The following is a 25,327-nucleotide window of genomic DNA, read 5'->3' as shown; positions in this document are numbered from 1 at the left end:
TACGCGGGCCTCTCACTGCTGTGGCCTCTCCCGCTGCGGAGCACAGGCTCCGGACACACAGGCTTAGCGGCCATGGCTCACGGGTGCAGCGCTCCGCGGCATGTGGGATCCTCCCAGACCGGGACACGAACCCACGTCCCCCGCATCGGCAGGAGGACTCTCAACCGCTGCGCCACCAGGGAAGCCCGAAAGGTGGCGTTTTCTACAGGTCAAGTCTTTGAAACGTAGTAATGACTAGAATTTTGATTTTTAAATTTATAAAATGTGTAACTTGACAGCTGCAGATAAAAGTGTAATGAATTGGGACATATTTAATTTATACATTAAAAAACTTTACTGTCCTGCTGGCTTATCCAAGTACTCAAGAATTGCTAACAATTCATAAGTTGTTTAAAGGCAGCTGAGCCACGCCCTTCCAGATCAGCCAAATGTCATTCAGTGCTGACTTATTCACCAAGCAACCTGTTAATCACTTCTGGTGCCCTCCTTCTCCCTGTAAAAGAGGGAGGAGGACTAGACTCCACACAGGGGAATCCCATTCCAATCCAGCAAAATGTCCGCTCTTGGGAAACTTTCTATCAGGCCCTTCCCAATCCAACCAACCATAATAGCAAACTGCTGGGCCAAGACGTCACTGCTGGTCCCAAATGACTGCCGGTGTCCCGTCACCACGCTGGTCACCAGGACTCGCCGAGACAAGCCTGGCAGAGACGGAGATGGGCAGACAGTGTCACTCGAGGTCTGGGGAGAGGGACTGTGGACAGGGGTTTCGGGTCTGTGAAATCCTTTACCCTGGGCACCTGGGGAGGCAGCCGTAGCTCACCTGTACTAAAGCAGTTATTTGCCTGGATGTTCAGGGACCATGCACAGGACCAGGCCCCGGGGATCCGGAAACTGCAGAGCATGCCAGGCCGGTCTCCTGCTGAGGGGACAGTAGTAGTGTTAGAAAGACTAACAGCTATCAGGGAGGCAGTATGGTGTCACATAGGAGGGTTTCAATTCCAGCTATGTGATCTCAAACTTTTTTCAAAAATAATTTCTTTAAATTGATAAAACATACATTAGGGGTACAAATCATAGTATACACTTTAACGTATACTATGTGAAGTATAGCTATGTAACCACTACCCAGGTTAAGAAATAGAACATTCTAGTACCCTGGTACCCTTCCTGTCCCCTCCCAATTACTACCCTCCTCACTCCTCCCTAAAGGGAACCACTATCCTGACTTCTCACACCATCTTTTGGTTTTGTAAGGGAAATTCCAAACTTCTTTTTGCCTCAGTCTCCTCATCTGTAAAATGGTGATAAATATATACTCCCACCTCATAAGCTTGCTGTATGGTGAAATGCCAGGCACCAGGCTAAGTGCGCGTTAAATCATTTAATCCTCCATGTAACCTGAGGGGGCAGGTATTTACTTTAGAGAGCTTAAGCGATCTGCTCAAACTGGTAAGGGGCACAGCTGGAATTCATGTCAGGTCTGCCTGAAGCCTGCACTCTTAGAGGCCTGATCCTTGTCTAATTGATCCTAATTCTCTGAAAGACTGAAAACTTAATATCCAGAACGGTGCCAGGCAGTTGGACTGCCTTCAGCCAGACAGAATGTAAGTATCCCTGACAGAACCTGCCATACAGTAGGAGCTTAACAGATGCTCTCTGGGAAATCTATATAGGCAGCCCCAATAAATATTTTCATGTCTTGTACGGGTTACACACACCTTTAACTGTTCCAGCTGCTGAAATGACCCAAAAGGAGGGGATAAGTGAAGATGCACATGCTTCTAGTACAAATCCTGGGTCAAGTTTAAGAAATCCTCCCAGGTGCTCTGCAGACTGTCCCCACCCTGCGAGCTCCGACTTGGGCTCACCAGCCCATGGTTCCCACCCCTCCTGTCCAAGCCATCACTACGGAGCTTATGCTGCTGTTGGCTGCAGCTCCTGGGAGGCGGAGGACAAAGATGTTCCTTAGCACCTCCTCAACCAAAGGAAAAGGACCCCTTGTACCTGGATGACTACTGACAAACAATGACGCTGGGAGCAGGGTGGCACAGCCTGGAGTCTCTGCAATTCCCATGAGGCACAGCCTGGAAAAGCCGTTAAGGACAGCCAAGTACAAGTCTCCTCTGGGAGGAGAATGGGCATCAGTACCCTTCGAAAAAGGTATAATAATACCCATCATCCACATTTAACATGTTTACATTTTCCATATTTAGTTTCACATTTTTTAAAAGGAAGAAAATGTCACAGATACAGTTAAAGGCCCCCTTTTAACTTTCCTCCACCCAGAGAGAATCGCTATTCTAAAACTGGTCTGAGTTCTAGGCCTTAATATTTCCACTACACAACATTTGTCCATCAACAATATAAAGAACACATTTATGTGTCTGATTTTAAAACGCACGTAAATGGCATCACACAGAATCTTCTACAACAGCTCAGTCTGCATTGTCTCCTAGATGCAACTGTATTCATATTTGTAACTCCAGTTCATCTGTTTTCACCGCAGAGCATTCCTTTGTATGAACAGACCACAATTTATTTATCCAGTCTCCTGCTGATGGGCACTGAGATGGTTTTCGCTTTTTTTTCCCCCTCTGCTGCTGAAATGAGCCTCTCTTCCTATTCTCCTGTCTCCCACTCCCATGTATGGGAGGCTTCTCTAAGACAGTTTCTTACAACTGTGGTTAAGAATTTCATTTTTCACCAGTGTGCTATATACACACAAACATTTGAAACAAAAGTTTCATAAAATATTTACACTTACTAAATATGAAAGTGATTTTTTCTAACCTACTTCATTAAAAAAAAAAAAAGCTGCTCAATAAGTTGATTTCCTGGGCCACAGTTTATAGGATAGGTCATGACTCACAGTTTGAAAACACTGCTATACCTAGAGTGGAACTGGGGGGTTGTAAAGGACACGCATCTCCAACTTGAAGTGGCTGTATCGTTTACTTATACCAGCATTTCCCCCCATTCTCCACCTAGGCCAAAACTTGGCACTATCAGAGCTTAAAAATCGTGTTTATCTGAATGGGCATAAAATATCTCCTTTTACTTTGCATTTCTCTGAACTACATCTGATTATAGTTGCGTTTCCCTTACTGTGAACTGCCTCTTTATATCCTTTGCCTGCTTTTCTATCGGACTGTCTTCTGATTGTTTCCTTTCCCTTTCCTTTCAGAGCTTCAAGAGGAGCCTGTGTTTATCCCCACTTCCTCGCCTTTCTTTTACTCTTCAACCCACTGAAATCCAGGTCAGACCCTCACCTTTCCAGTGAAATTTCTCCCCAAGATCTCCAGTGAGCTCCTAATACTAAATCTGATGAAGGATTTCCAGTCCTGCCCCGGGCCATGCAGCACAATTTCTACCTATACACTCCTTCTTGGCCTCCACAACCACTCTCCTGGCGTTCCATCCTTGGACCTTCTCCCATCACCAAGATTCCCTGGCCTAGGTCCTAAGCCTCTTAAACTCGTGTCTCTTCTCTATTCCTGCTCATCAGTTCACAGCCTCTTCACCACCGTCTTTAGTCTTGTAACAGCCTTCCATCCGAGGTCTCACCCTCACCAGCCTACCACCTTCACTGCTATATGAGAAATGAATCCATGACTACAGTCTTCCAGGGGCATCCCACAGCCCCAAGGATTTGGTTTTGCAAGGCGCTACCTAGCCAGAGACGTCACCGATACCAAACCACTTATTGCTGCCAAATGTGCCAAGCTTTCTTCTCACTCTTCTAATGGGAGCTCCGTGCCCTCCTTCCCATGTGGGAACCACCTCCAGGAAGGCCACCCCAATCCCTGCACCCTACAATTCCCCATTGACATCACTGCAAAGACTGACCACCTGCTGAAGTGCCCAGCTCCAGCACCTTGCACAGGGATTCTAGATGCCCAATAGATGCTGGTGGAATCAACACACACACCTCACTGAAAAATGTACATCTTTGCCAAGCAATCAGGCAACGATCTTGACCATCTGAATGTGTGATGTGTGGGTATCGTGTTGCCTTGGGTGGTAAGCCCCATGTTAAATATCTCTAGTACAGAGGCTGCTGAAGCTATAAATGAGAACACTGTATCTGGGCAGCTCAATTCCTTCTGAGATAAATCTCTTTTCCTTCTACATTTGTAGGGCAAGGATGTGGGGAGAAAGTCCTTACCCATGTGCACTTACCCATGTTACTGTGGCTGAAACCCAGGTTACACTCAACCTTTGCATGGCACTTACAGGGCCAGTATCATAGAGCTAATCCTTTAAAAGGCCACAGGTCAGTGAAGAACCTGCTAAGTGTAGAAAAAGTTCAGTCTAACCTCCCACCACTCTTTGGGGAAAAGCACAGAGTGCAGGTCTGAACCATGTGTCATTTTTGTAAAGGAAGAAAGTTTAAGACCTTCAGCAGAAGAAGCAGGTGCACAAAAGCCTGAAGATTACCTGAAATGACCACCAGAGGGCAAGCCGCTGATCAAACCACAATAGACCACACTCGTTTCTTTTACTGTGCTTTCCTTTGCTGCCCTTCGCAGATAGTGTTGTTGTTTTTTTTCTTCAAATTGAAGATTTGTGGCAACTTGGTGTTGAACAAGTCCACTGGTGCTATTTTCCCAGTGGCATTTGCTCATTTTGTGTCTTTGTGTCACATTTTGGTAATTCTCACAATATTTCAAACTTTTTCATTACTATTTTGTTAATGGTGATCTGTGATCAGTGATCTTTGATGTTACTGTTGCAAAAAGATTATGACTTGTTGAAGGCTCAGATGATTAGCATTTTTTAGCAACAAAATATTTTTAAGTTAAGGTATGTACAATGTTTTTCAAACACGATGCTACTGCACACTTAACAGACTACAGTATAGTGTAAACGTAACTCTTATATCTGTATCTGTCTATCTCTGAGGTATGCCTATATATGGATTTTTTTTTCTTTTTTTTTGCGGCACGCAGGTCTCTCACTGTTGTGGCCTCTCCCGTTGCGGAGCACAGGCTCCGGACAGGCAGGCTCAGCGGCCATGGCTCACGGGCGCAGCCGCTCCGCAGCATGTGGGATCTTCCCGGGCCGGGGCACGAACCCGTGTCCCCTGCATCAGCAGGCGGACTCTCAACCGCTGCACCACCAGGGAAGCCCCTATATATGGATTTTTATCCTCACTAAGAGAAGCATGGATAAACGCCATACTGTCTGAAGATCACAAATGAGAGTGAGGTTCTTGTTTTCTCTCTTTTAAGGCTTGATCTCTTCTGCCCTCTGGTAAGATCAAGACAGTAACAGGTGGTCCCGTCACCCCACAAACCCCACCAAATGAAAGCCACAGAAAACTTTCAATTTACAGAACACACAGTTTTGTGTTTGTCTTACATAAAAGTTATGATCAGATCTCTAACGTGCTTTAGGCTTTAAAACCCTTTGAGGGACTTCCCTGATGGTCCAGTGCTTAAGACTCTGTGCTCTCAATGCAGGGGACCTGGGTTCGATCCCTGGTCAGGGAACTAGATCCCACATGCAGCAACTAAGAGCCCACATGCCGCAACTTAAAAAAAAAAAAAGAAAGAAAAAAAGGATCCCACGTACAGCAACCAAGACCCAGTGCAGCCAAATAAATAAAATAACAAACAAACAAACCACCCCCCCCCCAAACAAAAAAAACCCCAAACCAATAGATTCCAATTCAGGCATCATTTGTTGAGGACCCATGACATGGCCAAGCACTGTGCTAAGTGTATTCACAGATGTTAACTAGTTAACCTTATGACAACTCTGAAGTTGGCGTTAGGCATGACAAGTGGTCACATAGTTTCATTTATGTGAGCGAACTCGTTTATTATGGAAATGAACCACAACAAGACTCATTAACATGTGGCTTTGGCTTTGGGTCAAACAGTATCACTCCATGAAGGACATGATGGACAGCTGTCCTCTGCATCATCAAGAGACCCCAGGGATCCCAGTTACCCTGACACTGTTCTGTGTGCTCCTACAAAGCCCAGATGGCTCTCTGGGTAGGGAAGGAAGAGACTAGAATGAAGAGTGCTCTAGAGAAGGCCATCTCTGGGCAGGGAACCTAGGCCCAGAGCCCACAGCCCCAGTCTGATGTCAAAGGAACACCATTCTCTGGTGTGTGCCCTCAGCCTCCCTGCCTTGGGAGGCTCCTCCTCCTCTGCCTCAGGAGGATTTGGGGTTCCTTTTCAAGGCTTTACTGTTCCTTTCTGCTTTGTTCCTCTGCTAAAGCACCAACTCTCAAGTTCCAGAACAGTGTCTGGCACCTGGTAACACTGACATCATTCTAGGACCTCAGCTGCTTCTCTGTGCTCCATGGGAATTCTTGTTTTCTAGCGGGTGCATTGCTATTTCCTACAAGGTGAGACATTCGTGCAGAATGGCCTAGACCTCTGGACACTAAAACACCATCTCACAAACCCCACAGATGCCCTGGTCTACATCAGGGCATGGCTGGCCCACCAAACCTTTTCACCTGCCAAAAGATACAGAATGTGGGAATCCAGGTGATTCAGCGAGGCCCAGCTCACAGCGTTCACCTGGTGAGGAAACACACAGCCAGATGGACAGATTGGTTTGATGCCAACTTATGGAGAGAAACAGACAAATACTTTCTTATAGAACAGACATGTGACTGACTGCTTTCTTCAGGTCTCACTCCTTGAATAGGGGCTGGAACGAGTATTCTGAGAACAAGGAAGCTCCCTGCCCCACCGTGCAGAACCTTGAGGGGAACGGGAAGAAGTAACCCCCAGGCCTCAGTCCTTCATCATCAGCATAGCATGGGCATCACAATGAGCCATCTGGTATACCCTCTGGTATAGGCCAGGGATGAATTCTCTGCAACGGATCTCACTTCACCCAGAAACCATTTTCAACCTGTGTCTCAACAGAACAGAAAATCACAGCTTCTTACAGATGCAGCCATCACCCACTGACTGCAATGTTAAAAGTTGCCCGCCAGACAGCAAGCTCCTTACATTTACATAAATTTCAGTGCTGGCTACAACTGACTGGAAGATTGACATAATGTTCTGATACACTGGGAGGACCCTCCACCCAGCCCCTCTGTGGTCCACCTCCCAGGAACTCTGTGCTTTAGCATGGGCTCCTTTGGATCAACTTAACCCTCCTGGAGGGAAGTCCCTGCAACAGGTTAATTAAAGCAACACTGCTTCAAGTCCTCCCCCATGTAAATTCATTTCTCTTCCAAGACGAGAAACTAATGAGGCCCTTTTCTTCCCCTATGAGTTCTCAGGATCTAAAACTCCATTTTCTCCCTTGAGAAAATGAGGTAACCGAGCCCTGCCTTCTTCACAAAGCTCTCTCCTCTACTCTGAATTTGGCCAATTACCGCAGTGCCCTGGATCCAATGGCAGAGCAGGCTGCCATGGCTGAAGGGAAGGGCAGCGTACCTTCCGGTTGGTGAAATAGAGGTTTTCATGCATGTGCACCCTGAGCGTGGGGGTCTTCAGGCCACGCAGGTTGATGATGCCGTACTTGGAGCCCCCGACTTTGACATCGTTCACGGTGAAGAGCCGGTCACTGTTGGTATCCGCCTGGAGAAGGGAGGCGGACTGTGGGTGGCCTCCCAGGCTGAGCCACGTGGTCTGCCGAAAGACCGTCTACCTAGCTCCCACGCTCTGTGTGTTTTCACCAGGTGAGGGTTCTCGCCCATGAGGAAGTGCGGAATGACCTGACTTGCCCCTACTTGGTGTAGCCATCACTGGGCAAAGCTGACAGGCATCTGGTCTCACAGTTCAGGAGCAAAAAAGGCAGTGAGGGGGCAGAGCCAGTCTGCACAGTGACCCCTCTCAGAACTGGGCTTGGGAGAGTCCCAACGTCCACCCAGAGGAGTTTAGATGAGCCACATGGTGACAGAGCATGTGGCCATCATGAAAGCTACACAGAAATGTGGAAAATGCTAATTATAACTGCCAAGGGATAAAAGAAGAAAGGAAAATTGTATTCCTATTACATAGGCACTGTGATTATCACCAAGTAAAAAGAAAGGCATCGCATGGGCAAAAAAATTACAATAGAAAAGATGGCAATGGGATGTGGGTTATTTTTAAGATTTTCTGTTTTCATTTAAAAAATGTGGTTAATAATTATTTCAAAGCAAAACCTTTATATGTCTGTGTGTTTTTAAAATATATTTATAAATATAACATACACAAATACATATGGGTTTGGGTGCTGGTGAAAACACACTTACTTTGCAAGTTTACTTGGCAACAATAGTTATATTCCTGAAGAATCATTACCAGTGACTAGAGTCAGATCTGAAAACTCTGATCCCTGGGTGACAAACTGTGCTTCCCACCCCTCTGGGTCACACCAGCCATCCAGTCATCGTAACTCTGGATCATGGGGAGGGTCTTCCAAACACCAGCACACAAAGTATGAAGACCAGGTGCTCAGGCCATGCTAAGCAGCAGGTGCAGAGTGATCTCCACTGTCCCCACCCGGTTTACTGAAGAACCCCAGGGAAGGCGCTCCTGAGGGGAACCCACCACAAGAAAGTATTCTACTTGATTCAGGTCAAACTGTTCCCCAAACACAGGAGAAAACATGAGTCCTGGCCCATGACACTCCTTACGTGAAGGGCTCTGTTGTAGAGGTCCTGGGGCAGGACCTCAAGGGTAAATTCCGTAGCCTCAGCGTCCAGTCCTGTCAGTAGACCACCAGGCTGAGGCTCTCTATTTTGTGTCCTTCTCTCACTCTCCTTGGCTGTCCCTCAGCCTCCAGGAACTGCCAGTCCAGCTGAGAGGTCTGGCTACTTCTGTTTGCAGTGGACCCTCTGATCCTCTGCCAACATTTCTCTGCCCCCTGGCTTCCAGTCCGGGTCTAAACCAGAGGCAGAGAGATCATTTTCTGCTCCCCGCAAATGATGCAGTGGAGGTGTACTGGATGTGCAGGCCCAGAGACATGGCCTGCAGGCCCCCGTTACTGAGGTCAGGGACAGAAAGCAAGAAACTAATACGCTGTTGCTACTGAAGGACGCTGGTGCTTCAGGTTTGGCTACCAAATCCTGTCCAGTATGGAAAGGATCAGAAGCCCCTGGTCCGCCATGTAACTTTTCAACTGTGTACACAACATACCCATGGGAAAGTTACTTCGTGATGGTTCTCTGTCAGCGTGTGTGGACCCCGGCTCTAATGTCAAATGACAGAGCTGTAGTGGGGGTGACAATGGTCACAGCACAGCCTGTCTTGCCAGCTTGGCATCTGCCAATGGGTAGCTGGTAGGTGCTTGTTAAAACCATAAAACCTGCTTTCATGGCTAGTGGCTTCTACACAGCCAGGCTTGATGAAAACAAATGCAAAGCCACAAATTGTCCAGGGGATGGCAACTATGTCTCTGGAACCTACAGATGGCTCCCTCCCACTCACCAGTATCAGGTTAAATCGGTCACTTGCCAAAGCGGAGGGATCCGAGCTCTGAATTTGGACCTTCTTCCTCTGCATGCAGCTCACTCGCAGCTCATTGGCTAAACTGCAGAGGAGAAAGAGGGGAGCAGGGGAGGTATGGACATCATACCTAGATATCCAAGAAGATGCAGGGGTTCTGCTCTGTCCCACACCCTGAAGACCACCTTCTCTTGTCAGCTCTCTCTCCATATTAAATCTCAGCAATGGAGCTGAGCAAGGCCCCAAAAAATCTCAATTTTAGAACTCTTGGGAAAACTAAAGCAAAGAAATGGGTGGCTCATTCACAGTGTCAAAGAAAGTCAGAACTAGAAGGACTTATATTGGATCATCTAGCGCAACTCATTCTCTTGAGATGAAGAGAATGTGCCTGAGAAATGAAACAACCTGCTGAAGGGCACACAGTTCATGAAGAACCAGGCATGCAGCTGCCCATCCGGTTACCCCTTTTCCTCTCCACCAAAGACCGAGCATGTTTTAGGGTGAAGAACAGATCTTTCTAACTAGACCTTTAACTCTTTTCCCTCTCAGAAAGAGAGAAACACAGGACAAGCACACCCCTACCTGCCCTGGCTGACACTGCCTGCAGGGCTGGCCTTCCCTGAGGGGGCCTCCCTGGGTAAACCACCCACACCCATGTTGTTTCTTCACTGGCCCAGGTAGAGTGGGAGGCAGCAGAATGCAGGGGTTAGGAGCTCAGGCTGGGGAGTCAGACAGATCCCCCCGCTTCCTAGCTTTACCTTGAGCAAATCATTCCACTCTGAGTCTCAGTCTCTTCTTCTGCAACCTGGGGAAAGTGTCAACCTATCTCACAGGGCTTTAGTTAGAACTGTATCAGACATCACCAGTATTTAAAGTTTAGTACACATCCATTTAACGTTCCCTTTTTGGTGACAACTCATTAGAAGGAGAAAAAGAGGCAGAACCCTGATGGGATGAAGCTAAAGGACCTTCTACTTAACTAGAAATGATTTACAAGTAACAAAGAGGAGTCACCTTGAGAAATTTCTGCCCAATTTCTCTGCCTAGATCCCCTCTCCTCTCTCCCTGGCTCTAAAGGAAGGATGATTCTCTCAGGGCTGATTTCAGCAGCAGAAGCAGGCTGTTGAGCTGAAGGTCCTCAACTGTGAACACTCCTCACGGAGCAGCTACATGCTCTATCCTGACAATTCTTGGATCATGGAAATAAGAAAGAGGAAAAGAACATTCATGAAGAAAACATAACGAAGAGGCATTATCTTACCGGCAGTAACTGGTGACGTTGAGAAAACCCAGCTTGCTTTTTTGTAGTAAGGAAGATGCATTAAATCCCAACCTGGCTGTTTTCTAAAAGAGAGAAAGATTCAGTGAAGTTTTATGTTATTGTATAATGAATTATGTTTTCAGGATTCTAGTCTCCTCTCCTTGGAAAGAGGAAAAACCTATCACAAGGAAGTATGTGTGAGATGGGAAGTCTGCTCAGCACCTCTCCAAGTCCCCCATCAATTTATACCTGAGGAGATGAGGCCACTGAGCTAGTGAGTGCAGGAATGGCACTGGACACTCAGGTCTGCAACACGCTTTCCATTCGACCTACGGTTACTGTGGGGCCCAGACTTTCCATTCCATTGTCCCCATGATCACGGAAATGTCCTGGCATCTCATCTCCAGAAGGGGTACCAGAAACCCTCGTATCCAAACCATACACGCTGGTTTTCTATTTAAAACACACAGTTACAGAGGCTATATTGGGCTGCTACCCAACAGTCTCCTGGGGAAGGACAGAATGTAAGAATTCCTGATGAAACCCAGCAAATAAGAAAAGCGGGGGGTGGTGGGAGGAGATTTCTAGCCTGTTCTTATTCTCTTCATCAGGTTCCTGTCAGGGAAAATTCGACGCCACCCTCCTAAAGTGCGCTATGCTGAGGGTTACAGGGGCGTTTAATTGGCACCTCCCTGTGGCAGTGGGTGGATGCTGGCAGGAGTGGAGGGGACAGGGCAGCTCCTGGGGCTGTGGAGCCTACCTTTCCCTGCTTGTCCTCTTCCTCTAGCAGCTGCAGCCTTTTGCTCTCCATTTCCTTCTGCCGGATGCTCTCCTTCGTGAGGGGGTTGCAGTTGTTATGTCCAGGGAGCAAGCGGAAGTAGCGTTTCTTTTCAGGGTCAAAGTAATAACCTGGTAGATCTTTAGTCGAAAGAAATAAAATCCAACTTAAAACGCTGTGAACCGAGCCACCCAGCGAGAAGCCCAGGGGCCTGCCTACCACCCCTCACAGCTGCCGATCTTTCCTGAGGGGCAGGAGGTGGGCTAGCACTGCCAGTCACCATCCCGGGCCCAGTTCAGTCCTGTGGGGAGCTGTCTGCCTCAGGATCACGGTTCTTGTTTCAATTTGTTCCCAGAATTTCCTCCAAGCCAGGAATGGGCTGATGACACACATGGAGTGTACCCACACACAAGTGAAGACACAAAGGACTGAGGAGAAGGGCAGCCAGAACAGACATAACTAGATGATGAGGCACAACTAGGTTTCATCTTTCCCCACAGGCAGGGCCGGAGGAGCCCTGTCCAGCAGGCTGCCTTACCTAGCACAGAAGAACTGCCAGCTGTGCTGGAGGAGGTCGACGGGGCCTCATCATCGCTGTGGCTGGAACCCTGTGGGCTTTGCTGTACCCTTGTATTATTCCTGTTGACACACAGTCAGGGTTAACTTGCAGCCAATGACCCCAGTCACTCTTTGACTCTGGGGTCCTGCAGTTCCACAGCCTTCACCCTAACCCTCGATTACTTGGGGAGCACTGACCCCTCTTTTTCTTGGAAGCAGTTTACCTACTGCAAATACACCGAAGTTAGGGCACGGTTTTTGGTTTCTCATCCTTAAGAGGATGCACGTCACAGCAGTTCCTCTTTTGTATCTCCTCATTTGAGTATTTTGTGAGGTCTTTTGGAATTTTCCAGATGAAAATGAGAACAGAAATTTTGGCCAATAAGAATTTTAACAGCTGGGCTCATTTGTCAGCTCAACAGCAGTTACAAGGCCAGGTGAATTTCATTTTTTATTGGATTCAGCAGTACAAAAGTTTAAATTTTACTTGGTTACTCAACCCTGAAGATGGAGAAACTGGGGTTCAGGGCACAGAGGTGATTTGCTCAGCAATACTGGGATAGAGCCATGGTTTAAATACTCATTTTGCAAAGCTACAAGCAGCTTCTGTGGCAATTATAGGCTGAAAGATATAGTGAAAGAACAAAAGACCTAATTTTAGAATTCTGGTAAAATCCACTTTAAAATTAAGAACTTCCCCTGCCCCCTATAACACCAAAAGGAATACAAACTGCAAAACTAGGTTAAAGGAATCAAAGAACTCTCTCTTTTGTCTATAAATACTAACTATGCAGTTTCAGAGAAAATTATTTATTCTCCCTTTTAACGGCCCAGAGCTTCGTGAGGAAGCTCACGTGTGATCAGCAGCAAGCGGAGGAAAGGTTAAGTGTTATAACAAAGGTCTACATCTCTAGCCCAAGGACCGCTGCCCCATCCTTTCCACAGGGAGCCCAGAAGGTGGCTGTCCAGCTGGCTTCCACGCGACTCTGCCAAGCTGAATCAAGACTCTCTCCCTGCACAGATCACAGTTTGCTGCACGACGCGCTCTTGAGGGAAGGCCTGGGGCCCAAAGAGTATCCGTGGTTCTCCTCATAAAACATACAAACATTGAGTACCTGTCCTGATCTTTCTACAGTATGGGTCATGTTGGGGACTTTGGTTCAGAGTCCCTATTATTCTGCACCAAATGAGGTCCACCATATACACAGGGCCTACTCAGAGACAGACAGCCTGATGGGGCTTTACATACATTATTACAAACCTCACAAGAGAAGTATGGTACAAGAAGAGTGACTCAGGGTGATTAAATAGCTTGACCAATTTCACACAGGAAAAAGTAGAGCGTCAAACCCAGACTTCCTAATTCCAAAGCCCTTGTTTCTTCCACAACATTCTGATGCTTTTCTTTTTTTTCTGTTTGAGTTAATCTGTTCTAGAGAAGCATACTGGCATTCGACATCTTCTGACCCTATAGCTAGAAATCTGTCCATTTTAAAAGGAGATCTGGAGTGTGAAAGACTTTTGAAATTGGCATACGGGTCTCCTTTGGTGAAGAGAGGGCTGTGCAAAGACTTCCTATGGCCAGAAGTCACGTCAGCAGCCCTGAACTGTGAAGAGGTATCCTCTCCTGGGATGGGGTGGGGTGAATCATGTTCTGAGATTAGACTGTATTTCATTTATGCAGAAAAGTAAGTAGAGTGTGGAAAATATTTATTATGGGGATTTCACCTAAGTATACACTGTTTTATTTTTCAAGCTGGGTAGTAGGTACCTAATATTCATTGTATTATTCTTTATACCTTTTGTGTTTATTAAATACTATATCGTATTATATATTATATAGTCTTACTTAGGATTTAGGCTGAATTAATGAAATTAGGTTTCCAGAAAGCTACTTTCATAGGCTGAAAAAAAAGAAGAAAGACTAAAAACTGGAGAAAGAGCTCCCCAGTTGTATCAGATAATGTTTACTTCTAAGCCTGTGGCTAAGGCTCCAGCCAGAAGTCACGGTCACACTGAAAAGCAAGACAAGTGTGGCCACCTCCTCACTACTCAAAGTGTGGCAGGCAGGCTGGCCCCCAGCAGACACTCCCTTGGGAGCATGTGAGAAGCACAGACTCTAGTCGGCCCGACCTCAGAGCCTGCATTTTGCTGAGACCTCCAGGGAGTCATGTGCGTGTGAGGGTGCTGTCAACGTTAGTAAGACACTGGGCAACAGCACTTGCCTCTCATTAGAACCATGCTGTCTGAACCAAGGGTTGTGTCGGTGGCTCCTTCTTCCATGTCTTCTACTCTGCCCCCTGCTTTTCTGCATTTCAGCTGCTAAAAGAGAAAAAGAAAGAAAATTACATACAAATGCACGTGTGCACACCTCTTCTGTTTGCTTCTTGATAGTTCCTTCATGCTCAGAACTAGGCAAAAGGATGGCCCAACCTAGGTTATCATTAAAGCCGCCACCAAGCCTTACCTGTAGGACTGCCACCAGGTGGACACACAAATAAAACCCAACGCGTCTGTAGCCATCTCTCTGGCTGCAGTCCTCTTACCTCACAGCTGATACCTGGCCCGACAACCTGCCAACCTCCATTCCCCAGGTCACTGTGTGACGTGTTGACAGACTCTCACAATTACTTTCCGACAACAGTTTGAGCCTGGCAATGAGAACCCTCCTAAGCTAGTCTTCTTTTCCTTACCAGATTAACTCCAGAGCATATAATTTTTCTTTCGATCCACACACATTCCTATTCATAGAGAATAGTTAATTGTGAACACTATCTCTTCCTCGGTTTCAGTATCAAGCAGGAAAAATTGTGAACAAATTAAATGGGGCAGTGGCATGTGACTTCTCAATGTGCTTTAGAGAGTGTTTTAGTTTCCTGAAGTACACTAGCTGTTAAGGGGAAGGATGTGCACATGCATTTGTTGAAATAAGGAATGTTCTCTTAAAGACACTGATGTTGCCATAACTATTTTGAGTGGCTTTTTCAAGTCTTATCTTGTATGGCCTGAATTTATCACTTAATCGTCAAATCATCAGAAGTTTTAACAATGGGAATCACATTAGGAATTCTTAAAGAGACTGAACTGTAGTACACAGACCAGCTGCTGCGAGTTTCATGCTTTCCCAACACCTGGTGATCCTCTCCCCACTCAGTGGAGACACTGTGACATCTTACCGAACACACTTTAAAAGTATAATATTCAAATGCCGTTAACAAAATTAGAAAAAAATTTCTAGGGCTGAATGCAACCAAGGAATAGATTAGAAAATCTATTTGCTTTTATTTTCCAACTTCTACTTTTGAGTAGGAAGTGCCTGTTAGCATCAGACAGAGCACCAGAAGTCTGGACCTACATTCCAGAATTCAGTATTTACCCAACGACTTCTATGTCAACCTATGATTGTGAGTTGGGGCTATTGGATACAAAGGAAGAGATATTTAGTGAGTATAGTATTTAACCAAACATTTCATGAATTCTGTAACGAAGTCCTTGATTTGCCTGCTTCAGAGTCAGTGGGAAGCAGACTCCACAACCTGGATTAGTTTAACCAGCCACTCTCTAGTCCTGTGCCAGAATGAATAAGCACTACTAAAGCTCATCAATATAGCCATGCCGACTTGGAGTCATCACAAATGTCCATCCTCTTTCATCCTCTGCTGGGACATTATAAATTGACCTAGTTTTATTTATTCCTAGTCTGATTCACTCCCGACAATCCAGGGTGTCATCTCTCCTAAAATCCCTTCCCACTTCCTCCTAGTCACACTTAGTAGACAGCATAGCTCCCTACCTCACCCAGAAGAGAGATGTTACCAGTACGAATACCCCCAACTTCTTTTTCATCCCCTCCACAAATGCCTGCCTTTACTAATTCTTATCATCTTCCTTTTTGTCTTGGAGAAACAGGTGTCCCTGTGCCTTTTCCAGGCAAACCCATCCCTCCTGGCTGTTGATCTCATTTTTCTCAAACTCTGCAGACATCTGTGTTCATATATGTTTAATCAATCTCCCCCTCTCCTTATCTCAGCTTATAAACACGCTCACGTTTTTCATTTGTATGTGCTCCACTTCCAACCCAAAAGGAACAGAAATGTTCTGGAAGCATGGTCTATATGTACACACTCCACTTCTTTATTTTCCAATCATTCTTCAACTCACTGTAGTCAGGACTCCTCCATCCTCACCGTTCTGCTAAAATGCTCTTGCTGAGGTTAATGATCTCACCTACTTGCCAAAGTTAGTGGTCTCTTTTTAGCCCTTATTCCTACAACACATGACACCACAAAGCTTCACTCTTCCCTAGGTTTCTGGAATATCTTTCTCTTGGTTCTCGTACTTGTCAAGTTCATCCTTCTCTAGTTTCTCTTGGGTCACCCACTCTGTGTTTAACAACGTTCTGTCCTAGATCCTCTTCATTTTATACTTAACACAATCTCACCTGCAAACACCGTTTCATCTCTAACCTAGCATCAAGTTCTTATAAAAAGGCTGCCTCCTGTCTGCTTTCACAGACCATGTTCCAAAGCGAGTTCATGATCTCTCCCTAGTTCCTAGTATGCTCTTTCACCTATCTGTATTTCCTATCTCTGAAATTCTACCACTGCCCCATCCCCATCCAAAAATATAATAATTTTATTCATTTTCCTCAGCAACCACTTTAATGGCTCCTGAATACCACATGCATAGGTTTCCCTTTGGATCAATTATCTTAAGCCTCAGACAAAGAATAAAGTTGTATTTATTAATTAGTTACGTTACAGGTTAAAGGCACTATGCACAGGAAGGGAAATATGTATGGATGGTGATAAGAAAACTGATAAGAAAAATAAGCCATACTGACATAAGATTATCATTATTACCAACCAACTCTACAAAAAAAGATGAAGACTTATTTAGATTGCACATTCCGTACATGATTCCAGTTTGCTTTAGTTATGAAATGATGCATGAATAGTGGAAAAGCATAGGTAACGGCGAGTCAAAGGCAGCAGATCACCCATTAGGAGGCAGGGCCATTGGCCCACTTGCACCACTGTCCTCGGTAGAGCACTGCACTATCAGAAGGACATGGTAAATAATGAAATAAATGGTGAGTGCTGGTTTTGGCCAAAGACAATATTTCTAAACCACCACCTCACACAAGCACAGATGCAGGCACTGCAGTGGGAGAGAAGGGAGTGATGGCTCTGAATGGAAGAGCCAGAGGGGAGAGTGAGTTTGAACCCAGTCCGTCAGGCAAGGTTGGCAGAGTGAGGGGCCTGCAAGCAGTCTGGTATGGCCACAGCCTAAAGTACAGGGCTGGGAGATTAGGCTAGAGAGGCAGGCAGGGTCAGATGCTGAGGTCTCTGGGTGCTCGGTAAGTTTGCTGAGTAACATGACTAAACCTGCATTTTAGAAAGGCAGCGGTGGAGGGAATAAGTTGGAAGTTAAGGACTGCTGTAGCAACTCAGGTTACATGAACCCACCAACGTGGAAGTGATACTTGGGATAGAGAACCCTGAATTTAGAAAGATTTAGGAGGTGAGTTTCATGGGAGAGGTGGAGAGAGAGCAGCTGAAACCTGATAAATGAATAACTGGTAGTGTTCTGACCTGAGAGACAAGGAGGAGGAGCAGTTTGGGGAACGACGACAGTAAGTCTGATTTTGAACAAACCAATCTCAACATGTTTGTAAACAGGGGTCTGGGAATTCAGAGGGAAAATGAGGCTAAAGATATAGATTTGAAAGTCACCAGCACATGGTAACAGAGTGAGACAAATGTGGCTCCAAAGCCAAATATATATATATAGCAAAGATTAAAATTCAAAATTCAGACAATTTTATTGGACAGTAATACGAAGTCAGCACAATCAGTTTTTAGATTGGTGTTCCTCAACCAAGGGCAATTTCACCCACCAGGGGACATTTGGCAATGTCCAGGGACATTTTTGTTTGCCACAACTAGGCGGCAGGGAAGGGTGGGCTGCTATGGCATTTAGTGGGTAGAAGCCAGGGATGCTGCTAATCCCTACAGGGATGCTGTAATCCTACAATACAGGACAGCACCTTACAACAAATTATCCAGCCCCAAATAGTGCTGCTAGGTTAAGAAACCCTGCTCTAGACAGGAAGCGCTCAATTATAATTTTCTGGGTGAAATGTTGAATCCCAGCTCCTCTGGAGCCACTCTGCCAGGCACAGACATTAAATGTGTTGTGGTAGGCTGAGCTTGGCTTTGCCTTTTACACAAGCTTTCAAGTACTTGAAGGATAAAGAATAATAATTTTTAAGAGACCATTATTCTAGAAAGACAACGTTAATCTCAAACAAATAAACAAACATGATTTAACTTTTTGGAAAATGATTGAGCAATAATTATCAAGTAATTTAAATGTACATGCCTTCTTCTGGGAATAGATCCGAAGAAAATAATCCAAAAGGTTGTAAGAATTATATGCAAGATATTTACTACAATTTTCCAACTCACTTTCTAAAGCTAGTAGTCCTCTGTTGCCAAAACCAGACAGAGTTTTCTTGTCACAAGACAAGAAAACTACAGATCAACCTACCTTATGGACACAGCCACAGATCCTCAACCAAATCCTAGCAAACCAAATCTAGATGCATATAAAAAGGATAATACACCATGACCAAGTAGGATTTACCCCAAGTTCAACATACAAAACCCAATCAATGCCATACACAATATTAACAGAATAAATGAGGGGAAAAACCTCCAAGTAATTTTCTCAAGAGATGCAGGAAAAACACCACACAAAATCCAATACCCTGTCATGACAAAAACTAGGCACAGAAGTAACTTCCACAACTTGATAAAGGGCATCTACCCCACAGCTAACATCATAATAGTGAAAGACTGCAAGCTTTTCTCCTAAGGTTAGGAACAAGACAAGGATGTCTGTTCTTAGCATTTCCATTCAACATTGTACTGGAAGTTCTAGCCAGGGGCAATTAGGCAAGAAAAAGAAATAAAAGGCATGCAAACAGGAAAGGAAGAAGTAAAACTATTTCTCTTGGCAGATGACATGATGTTATACATACAGAAAATCCTAAAGAATCCACACACACATACACAAAAACTACTGGAGCTAATAAATGATTTTAAGCAAGGTTGCAGGATACAAGATTAATATATAAAAATCAGGGCTTCCCTGGTGGCTCAGTGGTTAAGAACCCGCCTAACAATGCAGGGGACACAGGTTCAAGCCCTGATCTGGGAAGATCCCACATGCTGCGCAGCAACTAAGCCCAGGAGCCACAACTACTGAGCCTGCGCTCTAGAGCCTGCAAGCCACAACTACTGAGCCTGAGTGGCACAGCTACTGAAGCCCGTGGGTATAGAGCCTGTGCTCCACAATGAGAAGCCACCGCAATGAGAAGCCTGCACACTGCAATGAAGAGTAGCCCACGTTCGCCACAACTAGAGAAATCCCGCGTGCAGCAATGAAGACCCAACGAAGCCAAAGATAAATAAATAAATAAATGTATAAAAAAATCAATTGTACGTCTATACACTAGCAATGAATAATCTAAAAATGAAATTAATACAAAACCATACAATAGCATGACATTACATTAGCATCAAAAAGAATCAAATATTTACTAATGAACTTAATAAGTGCATAACTCGTACACTGAAAGTATAAGACATTGTTGAAAGAAATTAAAGAGGACCTACATAAATGGGAAGACATCCATGTCATGGATTGGAAGACTTAACATGGTCTACAAATTGATGTACAGATTTAATACAACCACTATCAAAATTCCAATTGCCATCTTTGGAGAAATCGAGAAGCTGATCCTGAAATTCATACAGAAATGCAAGGGACACAGAAGAGTGAAAACAATCTTGGAAAAAAAGCAAAGCTGGAGGACTCACACTTTCCAATTTCAATGCTACAGTAATCAAGACACTGGTACTGGCACAAGGACAGCAACATAGATCAATGGAGTAGAACTGAGAGTCCAGAAGTAAACCCATATATCTATGCCAATTGATTTTTGACCAAGACCATTCAGTGGGGGAAAGAATAATCTTTTCAACTGCTCAGACACCTGGACACTCACCTGCAAAAGAGTGAATCTGATCCCTACTTCACATCATATATAAAAATTAACTCATGGATCCAAGCTCTAAAACTGTAAGACTTTTATAAGAAAACAAAGGTATAAATCATCATGAACTTTCAATAAGCAATGGTTTCTTAAATATGACTCCCAAAGCACAAGAAAAAATAGATTAAGTAGACTTCATCAAAAGTAAAAATTTTTGTGCAAACACACTATCAAGAAAGTGAAAAGGGGGCTTTCCCAGTGGCGCAGTGGTTAAGAATCCACCTGCCAATACAGGGGACACGGGTTTGAGCCCTGGTCCGGGAAGATCCCACATGCCATGGAGCAACTAAGCCCGCGAGGCACAACTACTGAGCCCGCGCACCTAGAGCCCGTGCTCTGCAACAAGAGAAGCCACAGCAACGAGAAGCCTGTGCACTGCAACGGAGAGTAGGCCCTGCTCGCCACAACTAGAGAAAAGCCCGCGCGCAGCCACAAAGACCCAATGCAGCCAAAAATAAAATAAATTAAAAAAAGAAACAACACCATTCACTTCAAAAAAAAAGGTGAAAGGACAACCCGCAGAATGGGAGAAAATATTTTTAAATCGTACATTTGATAAGGATCTAGCATCCAGAATATATAAACTCAACAAGAAAAAAATAACTCAATTAAAAAATAAGGAAAAAAATCTGAAGACATTTCTTCAAAGATATACAAATGGCCACTTAGAACACGAAAAGATGCTCATCATTAGTCAATAGGTAGATGAAAATAAAAACCACAATAAGATACCACTTTATACCTACCAGGATTGTTATAATAAAAAAAAAAACTAACACAAATAACAAGTATTGGTGAGAATGTGGAGAAATTGGAACTCTCATACACTGCTGGTGGGAACGCAAACGCTGCAGTCACTTTGGAAAACAGTTTGGCAGTTCCTCAAAAGGTCTGACATAGAGTTACCATATGACCTAGCAAAATCCAGCAGAAATGAAAACATATGGCCATATAAAAATCTGGACAGTAATGTTCATAGCAGCATTATTCATAATTGTCCCAAAGTGTAAACAATCCAAGTTTCCATCAACTGATGACTCAATAAACAAAATACAGCACATCCATACAACAGAATGTTATTCAGCCATAAAAAGAATGTAGTACTGAGGCATGCTACAATGTGGATGAACCTTGAAAACACTATACTAAATAAAAGAAGTGGGACACAAAAGGCCACACACTGTATTATTTATTTGATGTATATGAAATCTCCAGAATAGGCAAACCCAGAGAGGGAGAAAGAAAGAAATGGTTTTCCAGGTGCTGAAGGAATAGGGGTTACAGAACAGGGAGTATAAAGGTTCAGGTCCTTTTTTTATAGCTTCTTGAAAGTCTACTTTTCTGTTATGCATAATTGCTTTTTCCAGTTACCCCACATGAGTTGATAAAGACTCTGATTAAATTGTTTTATGTTTCCAAGAATAACTGTTATATCTTTTTATTATTTAGGTGGTAGCTTAGAAAAATTCTTATAGAATTTTAAATGATTTATGGTGTTCCATGTGTTCTAGTTTATGTTTTTCTAGGCAACATCCCACCAAATTACTAGCTTTCCAAAGGCTGTAGTACCATGTATAATACTTTAGTATGACAACAGTTTAAAAAAATTTTTCTTAATTGAAGTATAGTTGATTTATAACATGTTAATTTCTGCCATACAGCAAAATGATTCAGTTATGCATATATATTCTTTTTAAAATATTCTTTTCAATTATGGTTTATCATAGGATATTGAATATACTTCTCCGTGCTATACAGTAGGATCTTGTTGTTTATCCATCCATTCTATATATGACAGCTTACATCTGCTAACCCCAACCTCCCCCCCACCACTCCCGCCTGGCAACCACACGTCTGTTCTCTATGAGTATGACAGCAGTTTTGTTTTAAAGCCAGAATCAAGTTGAATGTGACTCTAAACTAAAATTTATGCTTTGTTCATTTGTAAAACATAGATATATTGGTGTCATATTTCCTTTATTCTGTTTGATTATACACTTGTTGAAAGGTAAATTTACAGATCAAATGATGAAACTTCATGTTTCAGTACAAGTTTTTCCAAGAAAAGAAAACTTGTCTTTTTATTTAAAGCTTCATGGGATAGAATTTATATTTAATCAAAATGACTAGATAGGATCCTTTTGCAGAGTCAGTCTAAAAGAAGCTAAATGGAATTGGCAGATCTTTTGGTTTTTGATATCTACTTTACTATAGGACTCCCAAGCAGGTACAGTACATTAATATGAAATACTTTGAAACCCATAATCTTAAAAAAAAAAGTGTGGGAGTTATACAAAAAGATCATATATCACAAGGTAGGAAGTTGAAATGACTGGCTGTGTAATATTTTTTAAAACCTTCATTTTGGATCAGCATAAATATCCTTCCATTTTTCTCCCCTATTTTCAGTAGCATTCCATTTTGATGTTTAGCATAGCAAGCCAGAATAAAGTTTTATAATTCAGCAATCCTGAATTCTGAGTCATATTAAGATAAAAATGGAAATGAGATATGTACTGAGGAAAATTAATTTTCTTCTTCTGTAATGTCTAATTCATCTTCTTCTTGTTGATCCCCTCTTAGTCCACAAGTGGACACCTGTCCTGTTGCAGACACTTAGCTAAAAAAATCTCTGAAAAGGCAACTTTGAATTTGCTCTTACAATATACAAGTGAGATGGATAATCGGGTGAATACCTAGAGCTTCTGAAAACCTCAAATCCTCTCATCAATCTTTTGTATATTTTGGTAGGCACCAGTGTATACCTCTGAAGCTTTGCTCTGAAATAGCATTTCAGTAGTGATAAATTCTGAAAATACAGTCTTTATATCCTTTACTTTCTGCTTTTCAAAACTGCCAAGTTTCCTCCAGATGAGCGTTGTTTGCACAACATCCAGGGTAGCTCTCTGTAAGTGGGTTCGCCATGAAATAACAGGTCCAGCGGATGGGTGTGCTGACTTGTCCTTTCTACTTCAGGTAGCTGCTTAGCTTCTCCATTCTTTGATGTTGATGTCGCTGTGAGGTCATCCCGTTTCATTTCTACAATGGTTCCTTCGGCCGCAAGTCTCTAAACTGCGGTGGCATACCGATAATCCTTAAGTTCGGCACACTCCTCAGCGGTTTTTCCGGGCCTTGTTCAAATCTGGGGTCTCTGCGGAGACCCTCTCGCAGGAGAGTCGGCTCTGCCTCGCAGCCGGGCAGTTTTCTGCGCAGGCGCGCCGAAGACTTGGCACAGCTCTCCAAACTGCTCGCGGTTTGAGCGGCCCAGTTTCCGGGTACCGCTTCCTTCCCCTCCCACAAGACGCCCTTCTGGGCCTGGCCGCCAAATTCCGACGGTGCCACCCAGAAAAGGCCTGGCCTGGGGGCCTCAGGCTTGTGGGGTGGCGGGCAGCCTCCCTCCCGGCCTCTGTGAGAGGTGGGCCTGGTCTTGGCTGCGGCCCACAGCCGAAATTCAGCACGGAGCGGAGGCTCCACTTCTCGCACCCGAGCAGCCGCCTCAACATCCTGCTGGGCACGTGGCCCGCGGCCCTGGGCCTGGAGCCTAACAATGCCTCGGCCTAGGCAGCGCCGGGGCCACAGTGCTTATTTTTCGGGTGATGAAACTGTTCTGGAATAAGATGGTCGCACGACCTTGCGAATATTCTACAAAACCTGCCAAACCGTACACTGTAAAACGGAGAATTTTATGGTATGTGAATTATATCCCCCAAACAAAAAAAGATTTCCTACTACAGCAGTACTATACCATTTATGAGTGAGGCACATCCTAAATATCCAGCGACAGGTTCATGGGGATTATAGAGGCTACTGGACTGCAGCGTGGAAAACGCTAACGCCACTGCTTTGAAAAGCCCTACGCAAAATGGCCTCCACAGGGGGCTTGCCGTGGCCACCCTGCGTCGGCGTTTATTTAAAACTCTACCTCACAAATGAGGAAACGGAAGCTTAGAGGGCCAAGCATGGTGCCCAGAAAGACACACTGCGTGGGGGAAACGGCATTCCACCTCTGCTGGTCCGGCCCCAGGACACCACCTCAACTACAATCTCCACCGTTATTTAAATCTGGAGTGTGGGGCTTTGGACTTTTGTTTCCTCCAGGAAGCAGTGGCCTCAGTCTTCTTTCCTTTGGGCTGTTTCTGCGTCTGCCAAGGTCTGTGGACCACACCACGCCCGTCCACGGGGACGGGGTGTCATGGTTTCTAAGGACGACTGGGGAGACGACGAGGCTTCCTGGACACGGCGAGCGCTAGAGTGGAAGGCGTGGCTTTGTCGCTACCGTAACTCGGTGTGGAGGTTACCTCGGGAAGCTTGGGTTCATCCCACGGCTCCGTCACTTTACTAGTTCGCGAGTTACCTCGGGTAAGCGACAACCTCACTAGGGCTCTTCTGCGTCTGACAGAGGTATTACACTACCACCTACCTCACTGGGCTGGTGTATGGAAAGCTTAGTTAATGCCTGTAAAGCAGTTAGCAGTGCCTAAGCACTCACGAGGCGCTTGCGTTAGCTGTTATGCTGACCTGTCTGAAAAAATCAAACTCAACCTGAACTTTCAGGTAAGCCGGCACCAAGGGCCCGCAGTCCAGCCACTGGCAGCTGTTGGGTGGCAACTTCACATCAGGATTTAGAAAAACGCTCCTTCAGGGCGGACACGAAGCGGCGACACTCGGCGTCCCCCTCCCCCCGTCTTTACGGCGGCAGATCCGACAAGACGCGCGAGCTCCACCCGCCCACCGATTCCTCCCTCACAGCCGGAGCTCGCCGGCCCAGCCAGCCACCCACGCCAGGGTCGTGCCGGCGTTCCACGTGCTCGGCTCCTCCCCGCCCCTTTCTCGGGCCTTCCCCCGACCCCCATCCCACCCCGAGCTCTGTCGGGGTAGCAGCAGCCGCCCCTGGGCCGACGCCAACAGTACTTCAGTCAGCGTAGACTTACTTGATCGGCTCTCCCTCGGGCGCAGGGTTGGCAAGACTGGGAGCGAAGCGTAGGAGGACGCGGAAAGACCGAGGTCTAGAATCTGCCAGTTAGTTGTGTCCGTTCTCGCGTTGTCTCAGCGGATAGGGCCTTGGCGGCCATCCCTTCCTTCTCATTGGACGCGTTTCCTGACTGTCTACGCCAATGGGGCGGATCTTAGGGAGGGGGAGGGGATTGGGAGCTCGGCTCCGACCAGGCCTGGCGACGATGCAGCGAGTCGGC

General features: G+C 45.2%; 1 protein-coding gene and 1 pseudogene across 4 annotated transcripts in view; both read right to left on the bottom strand.

Moving 5' to 3' along the window:
* The window catches only part of DCAF4 (DDB1 and CUL4 associated factor 4), a 17,600-nt gene extending 3,273 nt beyond the window's left edge, over positions 1–14,327 (bottom strand). Inside the window, exons 1-10 of one of the 4 annotated variants that reach the window (XM_007459691.1) lie at positions 14,239–14,327; positions 11,994–12,094; positions 11,434–11,595; positions 10,678–10,753; positions 9,399–9,501; positions 7,419–7,562; positions 6,493–6,542; positions 2,008–2,087; positions 824–922; positions 604–701 (exon numbers count right to left, since the gene is read on the bottom strand). In XM_007459691.1, the coding sequence (XP_007459753.1) occupies positions 604–701; positions 824–922; positions 2,008–2,087; positions 6,493–6,542; positions 7,419–7,562; positions 9,399–9,501; positions 10,678–10,753; positions 11,434–11,595; positions 11,994–12,094; positions 14,239–14,327 (1,002 nt within the window). Of the gene's footprint in view, positions 1–603; positions 702–823; positions 923–1,998; positions 2,088–6,492; positions 6,543–7,418; positions 7,563–9,398; positions 9,502–10,677; positions 10,754–11,433; positions 11,596–11,993; positions 12,095–14,238 lie in introns of those variants that run through there. The other 3 variants (XM_007459692.1, XM_007459693.1, XM_007459694.1) reach the window with 3 other exon arrangements.
* An 8,334-nt stretch (positions 14,328–22,661) lies between these two features.
* LOC103070641 (protein FAM92A1-like) lies at positions 22,662–25,102 on the bottom strand (annotated as a pseudogene).
* Positions 25,103–25,327: the final 225 nt, after the last annotated feature.

This window comes from Lipotes vexillifer, unplaced genomic scaffold (genome assembly GCF_000442215.2).
Source record: "Lipotes vexillifer unplaced genomic scaffold, Lipotes_vexillifer_v1.1 scaffold39, whole genome shotgun sequence".
Classification (NCBI taxonomy): domain Eukaryota; kingdom Metazoa; phylum Chordata; class Mammalia; order Artiodactyla; family Lipotidae; genus Lipotes; species Lipotes vexillifer.
Note: the sequence above shows the minus strand (reverse complement) of the source record. Positions and strands in the feature narration are given on the sequence as shown.